The sequence below is a fragment of the Hyla sarda genome, chromosome 10, assembly GCF_029499605.1.
Source record: "Hyla sarda isolate aHylSar1 chromosome 10, aHylSar1.hap1, whole genome shotgun sequence".
In the NCBI taxonomy this organism is placed as follows: Eukaryota; Metazoa; Chordata; class Amphibia; order Anura; family Hylidae; genus Hyla; species Hyla sarda.
Window position 1 is genome coordinate 19,275,422 of NC_079198.1, and position 15,959 is coordinate 19,291,380.

At 43.8% G+C, this 15,959-nt stretch overlaps 1 protein-coding gene across 1 annotated transcript in view; it reads right to left on the bottom strand.

Moving 5' to 3' along the window:
- BCAM (basal cell adhesion molecule (Lutheran blood group)) overlaps positions 1-15,959 on the bottom strand; it is a 90,647-nt gene that overhangs the window by 20,259 nt on the left and 54,429 nt on the right. Inside the window, exons 3-7 of the mRNA XM_056543321.1 lie at positions 10,340-10,556; positions 7,122-7,192; positions 6,055-6,151; positions 1,475-1,657; positions 1,268-1,392 (exon numbers count right to left, since the gene is read on the bottom strand). Of these exons, the coding sequence (XP_056399296.1) occupies positions 1,268-1,392; positions 1,475-1,657; positions 6,055-6,151; positions 7,122-7,192; positions 10,340-10,556 (693 nt within the window). The remainder of the gene's footprint in view (positions 1-1,267; positions 1,393-1,474; positions 1,658-6,054; positions 6,152-7,121; positions 7,193-10,339; positions 10,557-15,959) is intronic.

Sequence of the window (15,959 nt, forward strand, 5' to 3'; positions counted from 1 at the left end):
TCTGGCTTATTGGCTGTGTGTGGTATAGCGGCTCAAAAGATTTGAAGGGGTACTCCTGTGAAAAACTTTTTTTTTTTTTTTAAATCAACTGGTGCCAGAAAGTTAAACAGATTTGTAAATGACTTCTATTAAAAAATCTTAATCCTTCCTGTACTTATTAGCTGCTGAATACTACAGAGGAAATTCTTTTCCGTTTGAAACACAGAACTGTCTGCTGACATCACGAGCACGGTGCTCTCTGCTGACATCATTGTCCATTTTAGGAACTGTCCAAAGTAAAAGGAAATCCCCCAGAGCAATCATATGCTGTTCTGGACAGTTCCTAAAAATGGACAGAGATGTCAGCAGAGAGCATTGTGCTCATGATGTCAGCAGAGAGCTCTGTGTTTCAAACGGAAAAGAATTTCCACTGTAGTATTCAGCAGCTAATAAGTACTGGAAGGATTAAGATTTTTTAATAGAAGTAATTTACAAATCTGTTTAACTTTCTGGCACCAGTTGAAAAAAAAAAAATAATAATAATAATAATAGTTTTTCACCGGAGTACTCCTTTAAGAAATATAAGTAGATAACTAATAGAGATAAAGCAAATCCTTACATATAAAAGTAATAAAGATCTGCTGGGAGCTGTAAATCACTGTCTATGTCAGTGTTTCCCAACCAGGGTGCCTCCAGCTGTTGCAAAACTACAACTCCCAGCATGCCCGGACAGCCGTTGGCTGTCCGGGCATGCTGGGAGTTGTAGTTTTGCAACAGCTGGAGGCACCCTGATTGGGAAACAATGGTTTATGTAGAGGACAGGAGCTTCTTCAGGGTCCTATACAGTACACACAGTGTCCCAAATGGAGCCGTGTTCAAAGGAGCAGCTAACCCTGGCACAGGTAAGGAGTAGTACAGAACTTGTAGTTCCTCCCTGTACTGTAGGGGGCGCTACCAGACACCAGTCAGTGCATGCACTTCAGTAGTACAGGTGATTTACCACTATAATGTCCATTCTGATTGGTCAGTTCCTCCAGTTGTGACAGGTGTCACAGATCTGGACATTCTGTATGTACATTGTATGTTGAGTCTGGTTTCAAGTTACAATGGTCCAGAAAAAAAACATTGTATGTTGAAACTATGGTATGTTGAGGCCATTGTAAGCTGAGGTGATCACTGTAGGTGGAAGATGGTTGGAAAGCCATGTTTTTTCTAATCTCTATCACCCCTTCTCATACTTCTATTCTAGAAAGACTAAATAGAATGAGAATGCTTCTTCTCAAAACACCTTTTGCTTCTGGAACAAGTATGTAGGGGCCGGGTTCCCATCTCCCTCACAATGTAGAGTCACTTTGTCTCCTTCTTTGAGGGGAACCTCAGGGGACACGGTTAACTTCACATTTTCAGTGTAATCTAAAAGTAGACAAAACAATGTTAAAATAAAAAGTAAACACCAAGACGTGGCTGTAGGACAGGAACCATTGGTCTTACTTACAGTGGAGGGGCAGCTTGAATTCCTTGGACTCCATGTTACTTTTGGAGTCTCCTGGTAGGGGGAAAACAGCCTTACAGGAAAATACTGCATCGGCGTCCGCTTTGGTGGGCTTCAGGAAGAGCGTGCTGGAGACTGTGTATAAGCCAGATGCCTCAACGGTCATGCGGGATGAAACATATAAGTCTGCAGGTGGAATGTAGACTTAGATTAGCTGGAGGACTACCAATATGGCGGAAGATTCAGCTGTCATTGTAAAGGGGTTGTCTGCGGTGAGACGTAACCTTTAAAGGGGTACTACCGTGCGGACAACTTATCCCCTATCTAAAGGGGGTCCCGTCACTGGGGACCCCTGCGATCTCGCACGCAGCACCCCGCTGTCATCAGGCCCTGGAGCGAACATCGCTCCGGGTCTGATGATGGCCGATCACGGCGTGATGTCACGGCTCCGCCCCCATGTGATTTCACGCTCCGCCCCTCAATGTAAGTCTAAGGCAGGGGGCGAGACAGCTGTCTCGCCCCCTGCCATAGAATTGCATTGAGGGGCGGAGCGTGATGTCACACGGGGGCAGAGCCGTGACATCACGATCACCAGCCCCGTCTTCTCTCCGGGGCCTGATGACAGCGGGGTGCTGCGTGCGAGATCGAGGGGTCCCCAGCAGCGGGACCCCGCGCGATCAAGCAACTTATCCCCTATCCTTTAGATAGGGGATAAGTTGTCAGCACGGTAGTACCCCTTTTAAAAGTACCTGCCACCAAATAAACAGTTCTAAACTAACTCCCTATGTTACTCCCTAACTACTCCTAACACCCCTCCAGCCCAGCCTTTAAAAGCTGTGTATCTTACCTTTCTTCTTGCTCACATAGTGTAATTTCCCAGCAGGCATGATATCACTAAAGCCTGCTGGGGGACCACTTCTGCCCTCACATGGTTGCAGAGCTGTGATGAAAAGAAGACCTCAGGCTCTGTGAATGTTTCAGTCTGTGTTGCTATCAGTGAGGCTCTCCAGCAGCTTTCAGTCTGTGCAGCTTTCTGTGAGAATCTGTGTAGCTTTCACTTTCTGTGCAGCAGTCAATTAAAAGGGTTATCCAGGGAAAAACTTTTTTATATACATCCACTGGCTCCAGAAAGTTAAACAGATTTTTAAATAACTTCTATTAAAAAATCTTAATCCTTTCAGTACTTATGAGCTTCTGAAGTTAAGGTTGTTCTTTTCTGTTTAAGTGCTCTCTGATGACACGTGTCTTGGGAACCGCCCAGCTTAGAAGCAAATCCCCATAGCAAACCTCTTCTAAACTGGGCGTTTCCCGAGACACGTGTCATCAGAGAGCACTAAGACAGAAAAGAACAACCTTAACTTCAGAAGCTCATAAGTACTGAAAGGATTAATATTTTTTAATAGAAGTAATTTACAAATCTGTTTAACTTTCTGGAGCCAGTTGATATATAAAAAAACGTTTTTTTCCTGGATAACCCCTTTAAGCTCAGTGCAGAGAAACACTTTCTGAGTTTGGACTCCTGCCAGGCCGGGCCCTAGTGACCTAGTGGCCACTTTTTCTATTACATTTGAAACATATTTATGTTGATAATTTTAAAAGCAAGTGAATGGGAAAGTGCCTGCTAATTACACAAGGAACACTATATTAAAAGCTTTATTTGGTGACAGGTACCCTTTAAAGGGGTATTCCAGGCCAAAACTTTTTTTTATATATCAACTGGCTTCGGAAAGTTAAACAGATTTGTAAATTACTTCTATTAAAAAATCTTAATCCTTCCAATAGTTATCAGCTTCTGAAGTTGAGTTGTTGTTTTCTGTTTAACTGCTCTCTGATGACTCACGTCCCGGGAGCTGTGCAGTTCCTATGGGGATATTCTCCCATCATGCACAGCTCCCGGGACGTGACATCATCATTGAGCAATTAGACTGAAAACTTCAGAAGCTAATAACTATTGGAAGGATTAAGATTTTTTAATAGAAGTAATTTACAAATCTGTTTAACTTTCCGGAGACAGTTGATATATATATAAAAAAAAGTTTTTGCCTGGAATACCCCTTTAATTTACTGTCTTGTTCATCCCACCAGGTAACACACGGATGCCAAGATGATACCCTGTCTCAAAAATGAATAGCTGGCTAGGTCTGCTAGTATCTGTGCATGTTAGGGTACGTTCAAACCTGCATTTGAGGCTCGGTTGTTTTTCCATTCATCTGCTCGTCCACTGGAGCAGAAGAACAAAATAAAAAAGGAGCAGGTTGATCTGCTACACGACGGACAACAAAGGAGCCTGATGGACCCCACTGACTTTAATGGAGTCTCTCGGTTCCCAGCAGGTTGTCTATCATTTTACAGCTTTCTATGTCTTTTTGTCCAGTATATTGAATGGAATCTGTGACAGAGGCCCCCAACAGAGCCTTTGATGCAGATGTGAAGATAGCTTTAGACAAGTGCTGGAATCAAATCCCTTGGAGGGGTACTCTGATCCTAAAAATGGGGCAGAGTACCCTAAAGGACGCCACGCTACCTCCATTCATGTCTTTGGGAGGAGGCTTGAGATGACGTAACAATCACGTCCACCACAAACCTGCGTTCTAAACTGGGGGGGTCCCAGTGGCCAGACCCCCGAGATCAGACAACGTATTCCCTATCCTTTGGAGTCCCTATCCTTTGGAGACCATATGACCCCTTTAAGTCATATGGTCAGCTAAAAGGGGTTGCTCACATTCTCCAGTCTTTTCTTGTAATGAGTTTATCACAGGAGTTCTGAACAATGAGCTGTAGCTGAAAGGAAACAAGTCTTTAATTCCCCCACACTGCCTCCACAGGACAAATGAAACACTGCATGGTGGGAGGACAGTGAAAAACTTGTTGCTACTCCCAAAAGGGACAATTTTTTAAAAAAGTTGTAAAAAGCCATAGTTTCTTCTGATAACCCTGTGTGTGTTTTAACACCTGCAGGCATCTTCCAAGAGAAAAGGCATAATTTTTGTATTTTTTATTTTAATTTTAAAAAGCATACAAAATCCGCTACTGCTGTGTGTTACCATGGGTTACCATGTTGCTGTAACATTGACATTAACTTATGTCAGGTATATAAAAGGGTACTCTGAAAAATCTTATCCCCTAGCCAAAGGATAGAGGGTAAGATGTTAGATTGTGGAGGTCCCGCCGCTGGGGAGCCCTGCGATCTCCGCTGCGACACCCCTGTCATTCGGTGCATGGATTGAACTCCGTTCCGTGCCCGTTGACTGAAGATGCCAGCCGCCACGCCCCTTCCATTCACGTCTATGGGAGGAGGCGTGACGGCTATGTACTATGTATGTGTTCCGGACGCTGCCGCTGTCAGCCCGGAGATCGCAGGACCCCAGTGATCTAACTCTTAGCCCCTATACTTTGGATAGGGGATAAGATGTTTTCTGCAGAGTACACCTTTAAAGGGGTATTCCGGTGGAAAACATTTTTTTTTTAAAATCAATTGGTGCCAAAAAGTTAAACAGATTTGTAAATTACTTCTATTAAAAAATCTGTACCCTTCCGGAACTTTTTAGCAGCTGTATACTACAGAGGAAATAATTTTTTGTCTTTTCCACAGTGCTCTCTGCTGACACCTGATGCCTGTTTCAGGAACTGTCCAGAGTAGGAGAAAATCCCCATAGCAAACCTATGCTGCGCTGGACAGTTCCTGACCCGGACAGAGGTGTCAGCAGAGAGCACTGTGGACAACACAAAAAATAAATTCAAAAAGAAAAGAATTTCCTCTGTATCATGCAGCTGCTAAAAAGTACTGGAAGGGTAAAGATTTTTTAATAGAAGTCATTTACAAATCTGTTTAACTTTCTGGCACCAGTTGATTTATAAACAAATGTTTTCCACCGGAGAACCCCTTTAAAGGGGTACTCCGCCCCTAGATATCGTATCCCCTATCCAAAGGATAGGGGATAAGATGTCAGATCACCGCGGTCCCGCTGCTGGGGACCCCAGGGATCGCTGCTGCAGCACCCCGCCATCATTACTGCGCAGAGTTAGATCGCTCTGCACGTAATGACGGGCAATACAGGGGCCGGAGCATCGTTACGTCACGGCTCAGCCCCTCGTGATGTCACGGCCCGCCCCCGTCAGTACAAGTCTATGGGAAGGGGGCGTGGCGGTCATCACGCCCCCTGCCATAGACTTGCATTAAGGGGACGGGCCGTGATGTCATGAGGGGCGGAGCCATGACGTCACGCTGCTCCGGCCCCTGTATCGCCCGTCATTACGCACTGAGCGAACTCGCTCTGTGCAGTAATGATGGCGGGGTGCCGCAGCGGCGATCCCCGGGGTCCCCAGCAGCGGGACCGCGGCGATCTAACATCTTATCCCCTATCCTTTGGATAGGGGATAAGATGCCAGAAGCGGAATACCCCTTTAAGGCTGTTAGGGTTATGCTTGAGTTTTAGGGTTACTGCTGAGTTCTTGATTCAATCAGAAGCCAATATTAAAAAATTTTTAAAACTTCCCTCAACACTAGTACCTTAAAAATATATTTTTATTTTCACCGCAGACTTTCCCTATAGTGTTACAGCTGATATCTGACTCCACTTTACCTCCTGTTTTCTCAGTTCCCGCATCCATAAGAACATGATTTTTGTACCACTCGATTGCTGGTGCCGGATATGAATTCCTACTGGTGCAGGTTCCAACCTAAAAATATTCAAGAGAGATAATAACTTTATTTTCAGAAAATTTTGCAGGTCCAGCACCCCAAAGGAACAATGGCTGACAATTACCAAAGGATATCTAGTGTAGTTGTTTTACTCCACCGGTTTTTTTTTAATGGCGGTTTTGACTTGCACGCGACAAATTTATCAAAAAGTCACAAGGACAATAATAAATTTGGTGTGTTAAAGGGGTATTCCAGGAATTTTTTTTTTTATATATATATCAACTGGCTCCAGAAAGTTAAACAGATTTGTAAATGACTTCTATTAAAAAAAATCTTAATCCTTTCAGTACTTATGAGCTTCTGAAGTTAAGGTTGTTCTTTTCTGTCTAAGTGCTCTATGATGACACCTGTCTCGGGAAACGCCCAGTTTAGAAGAGGTTTGCTATGGGCATTTGATTCTAAACTGGGCGTTTCCCCAGACAGGTGTCATCAGAGAGGATTTAGACAGAAAAGAACAACCTTAACTTCAGAAGCTCATAAGTACTGAAAGGATTAAGATTTTTTAAATAGAAGTAATTTACAAATCTGTTTAACTTTCTGGAGCCAGTTGATATATAAAAAAAAAGTTTTTTCCTGGAATACCGTACCCCTTTAATAATAAATTTTGCGTGCTATCCATGCTTTGCACATTTCCTTAGCGTAGAGGTTTTTCTCACGTCTCCTTACAGATGGTGTCGATTTGCGCCTCAATTTTGCTCTTTGCGCAAAAATTTGCGACTTTTTACTAAAGTCGCAATTAGAAAATGGGATAAATGGTGATAAATGATAAATGGTGATAAATGGTGTACTGCAAGACAGCATTGTGAAGAATGTCTATTTAAAAAGTCGCACAAAAGGCGCTAAAAAGAAAAAAACACTGCGCCTTTTGCGTACTATCTAGATAAATGGTGCAGGGAAAGAACTTTTAATGTCAACAGAAGGAATGCGGACTAAAATGTCTTATATTACCTCTGCCGCTATTTGTTCCGTGATGGATACACTGTGAGTGTTTACTAAAAGTTCTGGGGCCGAAGGCGTCACTGAAAGCAGAAAGGAAAGAGTTAATTAAATTAGTTAAAAACCACAGACCCCTGACCCCCTACCCCCGAAACAGTGCAGGACTTTTAACCAGTGCTTGGATCAACCTTTCAGATCCTTTTTTTCTCTCTCCATGGATATAGGGACAACCCCATAAAAAATATTTTTGAAGGATTTGCCTTAAAGGGGTACTCCACTGGAAAACTTTTTATTTATTTATTTTTTTTATTTATTAATAAACTGGTGCCAGGAAGTTAAACAGATTTGTAAATTACTTCTATTAAAAAAATCGTAATCCTTCCAGTACTTATCAGCTGCTGTTATGATCCACAGGAAGTTCTTTACTTTTTGAATTTCTTTTTTGTCTTGTCCACAGTGCTCTCTGCTGACACCTCTGTCCATTTTAGGAACTGTCCAGAGTAGGAGTAAATCCCCATAGAAAACCTACCCTGCTCTGGACAGTTCCTGACATGAACAGGTGTCAGCAGAGAGCACTGTGGTCAGACAGAAAGGAAATTCAAAAAGTAAAGAACTTCCTGTGGATCATAACAGCAGCTGATAATTACTGGAAGGATTAAGATTTTTTAATAGAAGTTATTTAAAAATCTGTTTAACTTTCTGGCACCAGTTGATTTAAAAACAAAATGTGTTGCAGTGGAGTACCCCTTTAAAGGGGTATTCCAGGCAAAACCTTTCTTTATATATATCAACTGGCTCCGGAAAGTTAAACAGATTTGTAAATTACTTCTATTAAAAAATCTTAATCCTTCCAATAGTTATTAGCTTCTGAAGTTTTCTGTCTAACTGCTCAATGATGATGTCACGTCCCGGGAGCTGTGCATGATGGGAGAATATCCCCATAGGAACTGCACAGCTCCCGGGACGTGAGTCATCAGAGAGCAGTTAGACAGAAAACAACAACTCAACTTCAGAAGCTAATAACTATTGGAAGGATTAAGATTTTTTCATAGAAGTAATTTACAAATCTATTTAACTTTCCCGAGCCAGTTGATATATAAAAAAAAGTTTTGGCCTTGAATACCCCTTTAACCCACAACTAAGAATCTAATGTCTGTGGTCGGCTAGAGTATATAACAGGGGTGGCCAAACTTGCTCAAAGTGACAGCCCCTTCGATAGACTTTACATGTTTGAGAGCCACGAGACATACACATATCTGAAAACTAAGATATACATATAAACAGTAGTATTTATTCATATGTAGTGTGCAACTACATATTAATAAATAATATAAATGTTATTATTAGTTTTAAAAACATGCATACCAGCTATTTGCTGACTTCCATCTTTGCTATGTTGCGCTTAAAATCTGGTTGATATGTTTACAAAGCTGAGATGAGTATAGTGATCCCCATATAGCAGTAGGCCCCCATTTAACAGTTCCCCCTAGCAGTAGACCCATATAACAGTTGGCTTCACCTCATACTGCTCCATATAGCAGTAGGCCCCCATATTGCAGTAAGTGCAAACCCCATATAGCAGTAACCCCCACCCCATGCAGTCCCCATTATGCAGTATGCCCCACCCCATAAAACCCCCATAGAGCAGAAAGGCCCCACCCCAAACAGCTCCCACAAAGCAGCAGGCCCCACCACAAACATACCCCATACAGCAGTAGGCCCCACCCCATACAGTTCCCATATAGCCGTAGGCTCCATCACATGCAGCCACCATAGAACTGTAGGTCCCACCCCATATAGCCTCAATATTGCAGTAGGCCCCACCGCCATACAGCCCACATATAGCGGTAGCGCTCCCTAACATTTAGCTTATACCACAGCCTCCAAAGCACGTTTTTCTTTCCTACTCTGCTCTTCTCTGGTGGCAGGAGACAGAGGGACAGGTCAGCTGTCTCTGGAGCATCTTGAGCAGACATGCATGCATGCAGAATGTCTGCTACCAGCAGCCACTGCTTTTTTAACCCCTTAAGGAAAAGCCCCTAGACATCTTATCCCCTATCCAAAGGATATCTGATCGCGGGGGTCCCGCCGCTGGGGACCCCCGGGATCTCTCCTGCTGCACCCCTGTACATCAGCAGCCTGGAGCTATGTTTGCAGGGGACAGGGTATTGTGACGTCACGCCCCACCCCCTCAATGCAAGTCTATGGAAGGGGGTGTGATTTAAAACTTTATCGGGGGAGGGGCTTTTTCAAATTTTTTTCACTTTTTTTTTTACATTTATTTTACACTTTTACAGTCCCCATAGGGGACTATTTATAGCAATCATTACATTGCTAATACTGTTCAGTGCTATGCATAGGGCATAGCACTGATCAGTATTATCGTCAATCTTCTGCACTGGTCTGCTGGAAGGCAGATCAGTGCAGAAGACCCCGGGAGATGGACGGGGGCAGGTGAGGGGACCTCCGTCCGCCATCTTGGCTGATCTGATCCCGCAGCAGTGCCGCGGGTGGTAAGATCAGCCATTTTAAGCGCCGCACTGCCGCAGATGTCGTGATATGTATTGATCATGGCATCTGAGGGGTTATTGGCAGACATCTGTGCGATCGCTGATGTCTGCCATTATTGGCGGGTCCGTGGCTGCTGACAGCCGCCGGGACCCACCTGGAATGAAGCGAGCGCAGCTCCTGCGCTCATGTCACAGCCGCGCGCCGTAAATGTATGGCGCTGTGCGCAAAGTGACGCTATGTAGCGCCGTACATTTACGGCGCATGTCCTTAAGGGGTTAAAGTGGAGACGGGCGATAGATCGAGGGCTGGAAGAGAACCACGAGCCACAAGGCACCTATCAAAGAGCCACGGATTGGCCACACCTGGTATATAAGGTATAATGACTAGAGATGAGCGAACTTACAGTAAATTTGATTCGTCACGAACTTCTCGGCTCGGCAGTTGATGACTTTACCTGCATAAATTAGTTCAGCTTTCAGGTGCTCCGGTGGGCTGGAAAAGGTGGATACAGTCCTAGGAGACTCTTTCTTAGGACTGTATCCACCTTTTCCAGCCCACCGGAGCACCGGAAAGCTGAACTAATTTATGCAGGAAAAGTCAGCAACCGCCGAGCCGAGAAGTTCGTGACGAATCGAATTTACTGTAAGCTCGCTCATCTCTAATAATGACATCTAGTGCTAACCAGCAATTATTTACACATAGCAGATGTCTGCACTCACCAAAAACCTTCAGCTGAGCACTGCCCTCGCCGGTCCCTTCACTCACGGTGTTCACTCTGCAAACGAATTCACTTTCATCCTTTACACGGATGTCACTTATGACCAGACTGTTGTCACTACGCATGGCCGCTCTGCCGCTGAATGGTGTGTCCGGGTCTACTGAAGCCTTCCCATCGTTGAAGGTCGCGATGCGGGTCCTCTGTCCATCCTGGTCTACCTGTAGGTCAAAGGTGTGGATAAAAGTCAGTAGTCATAAAGCAGTTAATAAAAGACCCACCGATTTCCAGAATGGAATGGTCAGACCCCTTTTGCACTGCACAGAGATTTCAATCACAGGGAATTGATTTTATTAGACATACCGGTATTTCACTAAAATAAATCTCTTAGGGGGTCTTAGCTTTTCATGCTGAAAATTGGCGGGGCTCTGATAGATCAGACCCCTTTGGCACTGCTCAGAGATTTATTTTACTGGGAATCTGATGACATTGATTGATTTGAATGATGATATTTCAGTAAAAAAAAAAAAACAAATATCTCTGAGCAGTGCCAAAGGTGTTTTCCATTCTAGAACTCAGCTGTGCTCTGATAGATCAGGCCCCTTTGGCATCACTCAGAGATTTATTTTACTAGGAATCAGACAACGTCATTTGATTTGAATGGAGATTTGTTCCAATAAAATACATTTCTGAGCAGCGCCAACAGGGTCATGGCATTCCATTCTAGAAATCAGTGGTGGTTTAATAGATCAGACCCCTTTGACACTGCTCAGAGATTTCTTTTAGTGGGAAAAAAAAAAAAAAACTTCCTTCAAATCAATTTACATTGTCAGATTTCAGTAAAATTAATCTCTGAGCAGTGCCAAAGGGGTCTGATCATTCTATAGGGCAGTGGTCTTCAACCTGCGGACCTCCAGATGTTGCAAAACTACAACTCCCAGAATGCCCGGACAGCCGTTGGCTGTCCGGGCATGCTGGGAATTGTAGTCTTGCAACATCTGGAGGTCTGCAGGTTGGATACCACTGCTGTAAGGGGTTCTCATTCTGGAATATGTATGCCGACATTAAAGGGGTACTCCACTCCCCAGCATTCGGAACATTTAGTTCTGAACCCTGGGAGCGGGTTACGCCCTCTCGTGATGTCGCACCCCACCCAAGTCACGCCCCCTCCCATAGATTTGCATTGAGGGGGCGGGACATCACAAGGGGGCGTGCCGACCCCCCCCCCCCCCCCCCCCCGAAGCCCGCTCCCATCTTTCGGAACTAAATGTTCTGAATGCTGGGGAGTGGAGTACTCCTTTAGGCTGGAATTTCACTTGGCGTTTTTCACTTTGGCGTTTTTTTTATCCTTTTGGCGTTTTTTCACTCTTTTTTGGCATTTTTCAGATCGTTGGTAATCGCAGCATGTTGAGCCACTGGCGATTTTTTAATTAAAAATTGTGGCGTTTTTCTCCCATAGAAGTCTATGGGAGTGAAAAAAACGCCAAAAAAATGCCAAAAAAAAAACGATATGTGGGTTTTAACTTTGGCGTTTTTGCAGGCATCTTTTATTCTTTTTTGGACTTTAGAGATACCTTTTTTAATAAAATTTCGTAGGGTACAATAAAAAAAAATATAATAAAAATAAAGATACAGTAGTGAAGGAAAAAATTGTATCTAACGAAATTTATCTTTTTTATAAAAACATTTTTATTACTTTTTAAACAGGGATCAATTTATGTGGGCGGGTGGGCAGGGACCTAAAAATGTAGCCGACAATAATAAAAATGTAGTGTGTGTTTTTCACTTTTTTTCTTTATTTTTTAAATTTTTTTAGGTAGTACTACTATTTCCAGCATAGAACACACTGTTACATGATGGGAGTAGTAGTACCTGTACTAATTGACAGATCGCCTTTGCGATCCTCCAGTATAATGTATAGATGCATCCGGCCGCTCTTCTACGGTCCCCTGCACTGCCGTATATATATATATATATATATATATATATATATATATACACCTATTCATATTTCCCACAGAGAGCTGTGATTGGCCAGATGGTTCCAGCCAATCACAGCTCTGGGCGGAAAATACGAATGATGTTCTATTCACATCACTGGCCGGAGTACAGAGCAGAGATGCGAGCGCTGTATTATGGACGCTCGCATCGGGTGGCAGGACTGACACCCAGGGCGATACATCTATAGTACAGGAACTACTACTCCCATCATGGAACAGTTTGTTCCATGCTGGGAGCAGTAGTACTACCTAAAAAATGTAAAAAAAAAAATGAGAAAAAAAAGTGAAACACACACACTTTATTAAAAAATAATAACAATCTTGTTATAAAATATATACATTTCGTTTACTTCCATCACTGCTGCATCCTTTTTTATTTATTTTTTTGGTACCCAACAAATTTTGGGTACCAAAAAAACTGCCAAGGTGCAATTTTCACACAAATGAAAAAAACGCCAGAAAAAAACACCAGACGCAGGACATTGCCTTATGGTTCGCACTCTACCCAGAATCACTATGGGGGAGATTTATCGAAACCTGTGCAAAGGAAAAGTTGCCCAGTTGCCCATAGCAACCAATCAGATCGCTTCTTTCATTTTGCAGAGGCCTTGTTAAAAGTGAAAGAAGCGATCTGATTGGTTGCTATGGGCAACTATACAACTTTTCCTTAGCACAGGTTTTGATAAATCTCCTCCGATGTGCATATAAATCTAATAATTAACAAAAATGCACAACATTTTTTTTTTACCTTGCTTTACAGCTAAAAGAGTATTATAAAAGTCTATCTTCTCTATAAAGCAATCTTTTGCTCTCTGTTATCAGCCTTTTCAGGTAGAAGAAGATTATTGTGTTATTCAGTAGCGTAGTGATATTTTGAGGCTGGTCCAGATAAAATCTTATTTCAGTTCCACATTTTCAGCTGAATCATCCGCTACATTGAAAAAAAAAGTCCCTTTTCCAGTTGCCAGAACAATGGTCCTCTGACAGTAGGAAGCCCGGGACAATGCCATATTGATATTTGTGGTTCCAGGAAAGAAAAGGTTAAGCGAGAAAAGATTAAGTAGCGGCACTTTAAGCACATTCTAAACAATACCCGGCTTATCACCACGCAGGCGCCCTGTGGCCTGGCCATTCTTATTACAAGTAACACCCAAAATGCTCCTGAGGACTCAAGAACTTCTTAATAGTGAGATTTAGTTTCTTAAAGGGGTACTCCGCTGTTCAGAGTTTGGATCAAACTGTTCCGAACGCTGGAGCCGGCGCTGGGAGCTCATGACGTCATAGCCCCGCCCCCTCAGTGTAAGTCTATGGGAGGGGCATAACAGCTGTCACGCCCCCTCCCATAGACTTGCATTGAGGGGGCGGGTTGTGACATCATGAGGGGGTGTGGCTATGACATCACGAGCTCCCGGCGCCACTTCCAGCGTTCGGAACAGTTTGTTCCAAATGCTGAGCAGCGGAGTACCCCTTTAAATGCCTTCTATAATAGTTTAAGGAGCAATCCTTTTCCAAGTGGCTGGTCCCCTGGTAATAGCTAATTGTGGGGGGTCCGACTGCTAGGACCCTCCTTTCAGATGAGCTATTTCTCCCTATTGGGACCATTCTGAATTATCAGTTGGCGCCCATTAAAATCGATTGTGTAAAGGCTGCACTGGTCAACCTGAGGGAGAGCTCTTCCCCAATACCAATATATGAAATAGGGGACTCTTCAAAGCAAACAACCCCTGTATAAAGTATCTCAGCTTAAAGGGGTACTCTGCCCCTAGACATCTTATCCGCTATCCAAAGGATAGGGGATAAGATGTCTGATTGCGGGGGTCCCGCCACTGGGATCCCCGCGATCTCCCTGCAGTAACCGTCACGTTACGCCCCCTCAATGCAAGTCTATGGGAGGGGGCATGGTGGCTGTCACACCCCCTCCCATAGTGATGTCACTAGGGGGCATGGCTATGACATCACGAGCCTCCGGCGCTGCGTTGCTAGTCATCAGGCACGGAGTGAAGTTCGCTCTGTGCATCGGATGACTGGGGTGCCGCAACAGAGATCGCGGGGTTACCCCCGCGATCTCTGTTGCGGCACCCCAGTCATCCGATGGATAGGGAATAAGATGTCTAAGGGCGGAGTACCCCTTCAAAGGGGTTGTGTTGGTTTGCACAACCAATTTCCTCTTGTCAGGGAAAGCCAATACTAAATATTGGTTGATTGTTTGGTCTTCCATCGAAATCAATGAGTTGTCTGATGATTATATTGATCACACTGGGTCCTTCAGAGATACTTTGTCTTCTAAAAGAGAAGGACAAATTGGAGGCATAAGGCTAGGTTCACACACCGTGCCTTTTTTTGTGTTTTTGCTTTCAGGAGATCATTGCAAAAAGTGCAGATTTGTACAGAGATTTTGCAACACAGTTTTGCAAAAGGATTATTTTGCAGCTATTTTTTCAATGAAAATTGTGACAGTGACAGAAAAGGTGATCAGGGAGCTACCGTATATATTTCCCCAAAGTACCTGTCACACTAACCTACCAGGTTTCAGGAAGCAAACATCTAATCCAAGAGATATGAGAAATCCAGGATAGTGAAATCCTCACAGACACTAGTTGCTAAGGAATCTTTAATAAAGTCTGTTTTTGGGCCTGGATACCTATGGAGGTTGGTAGTGGGGCCTTTTGTTCCCTTCCTGGCCAAAATCAGCACAGGTGCTGAAAACAGATGGTTACTGGGCTTTAAAGAAGAAATCCAGTGGTAGACAACTTATCTCCTATCTGCAGGATTAGGGATAAGTGTCTGGTCGCGGGAGTCTTACCACTGGGACCCCCTGTGATCTCCCGTACAGGGCCTTGGCTCTTCTTCCGGAAGTGACGTTTCACACCCAGCACTGATGCTGGTCAAAACACGCTCTCTCCATTCATTTCTATGGGGGAGGCAGAAACACGCCAACGCTGTGTCTCCACCTCTACCATAGAAATTAATGGAGGGGGCGTGTTTCATCCTAAGTCAGTACAACAGTCAACCTAGTGAAGCAAAGCCGGGGCCCTGTATAGGAGATCGCAGGGGTTCCCAGCGGATCCCCGTGATCAAATGCTTTTCCTGCAGATAGGGGATAAGTGGTCTACCACTGAATTTCTTCTTTAAAGTAGGGTGTAAGTGAGTCTGCAGGCTGGTGTGTGCGAGTAAAACATTTCATGACTGTTTTGTTGGATGGCTGGTAGTAAGCCACCTGTGTACATAGGGAAGATTCATTTCTTTATAATTGACCTATTCTACCAGGCTGGTAGAGTTCCTGTTCAGCAATTTCTTATAAAGCTGGGTGACACAACCTGTGATAGGAAACAGAGGGTGGTTATTAATGGTACTTATTCTGATTGGGTGACTGTTACTAATGGGGTACCACAGGGGTCAGTCTTGGTTTCTGTTCTATTTAATATATTTATTAATGACCTTGTAGAGGGGTTGAATAGTAAAATAGCAATCTTTGCAGATGATACTAAACTCTGTAAAGTGGTTAACACAATAGAGGAAAGTGCACTGTTACAAATGGATCTGGGTAGGTTGGAGGTTTGGGCTGAGAAGTGGCAGATGAGGTTCAACACTGATAAATGTAAGGTAATGCACATGGGGAAGAAA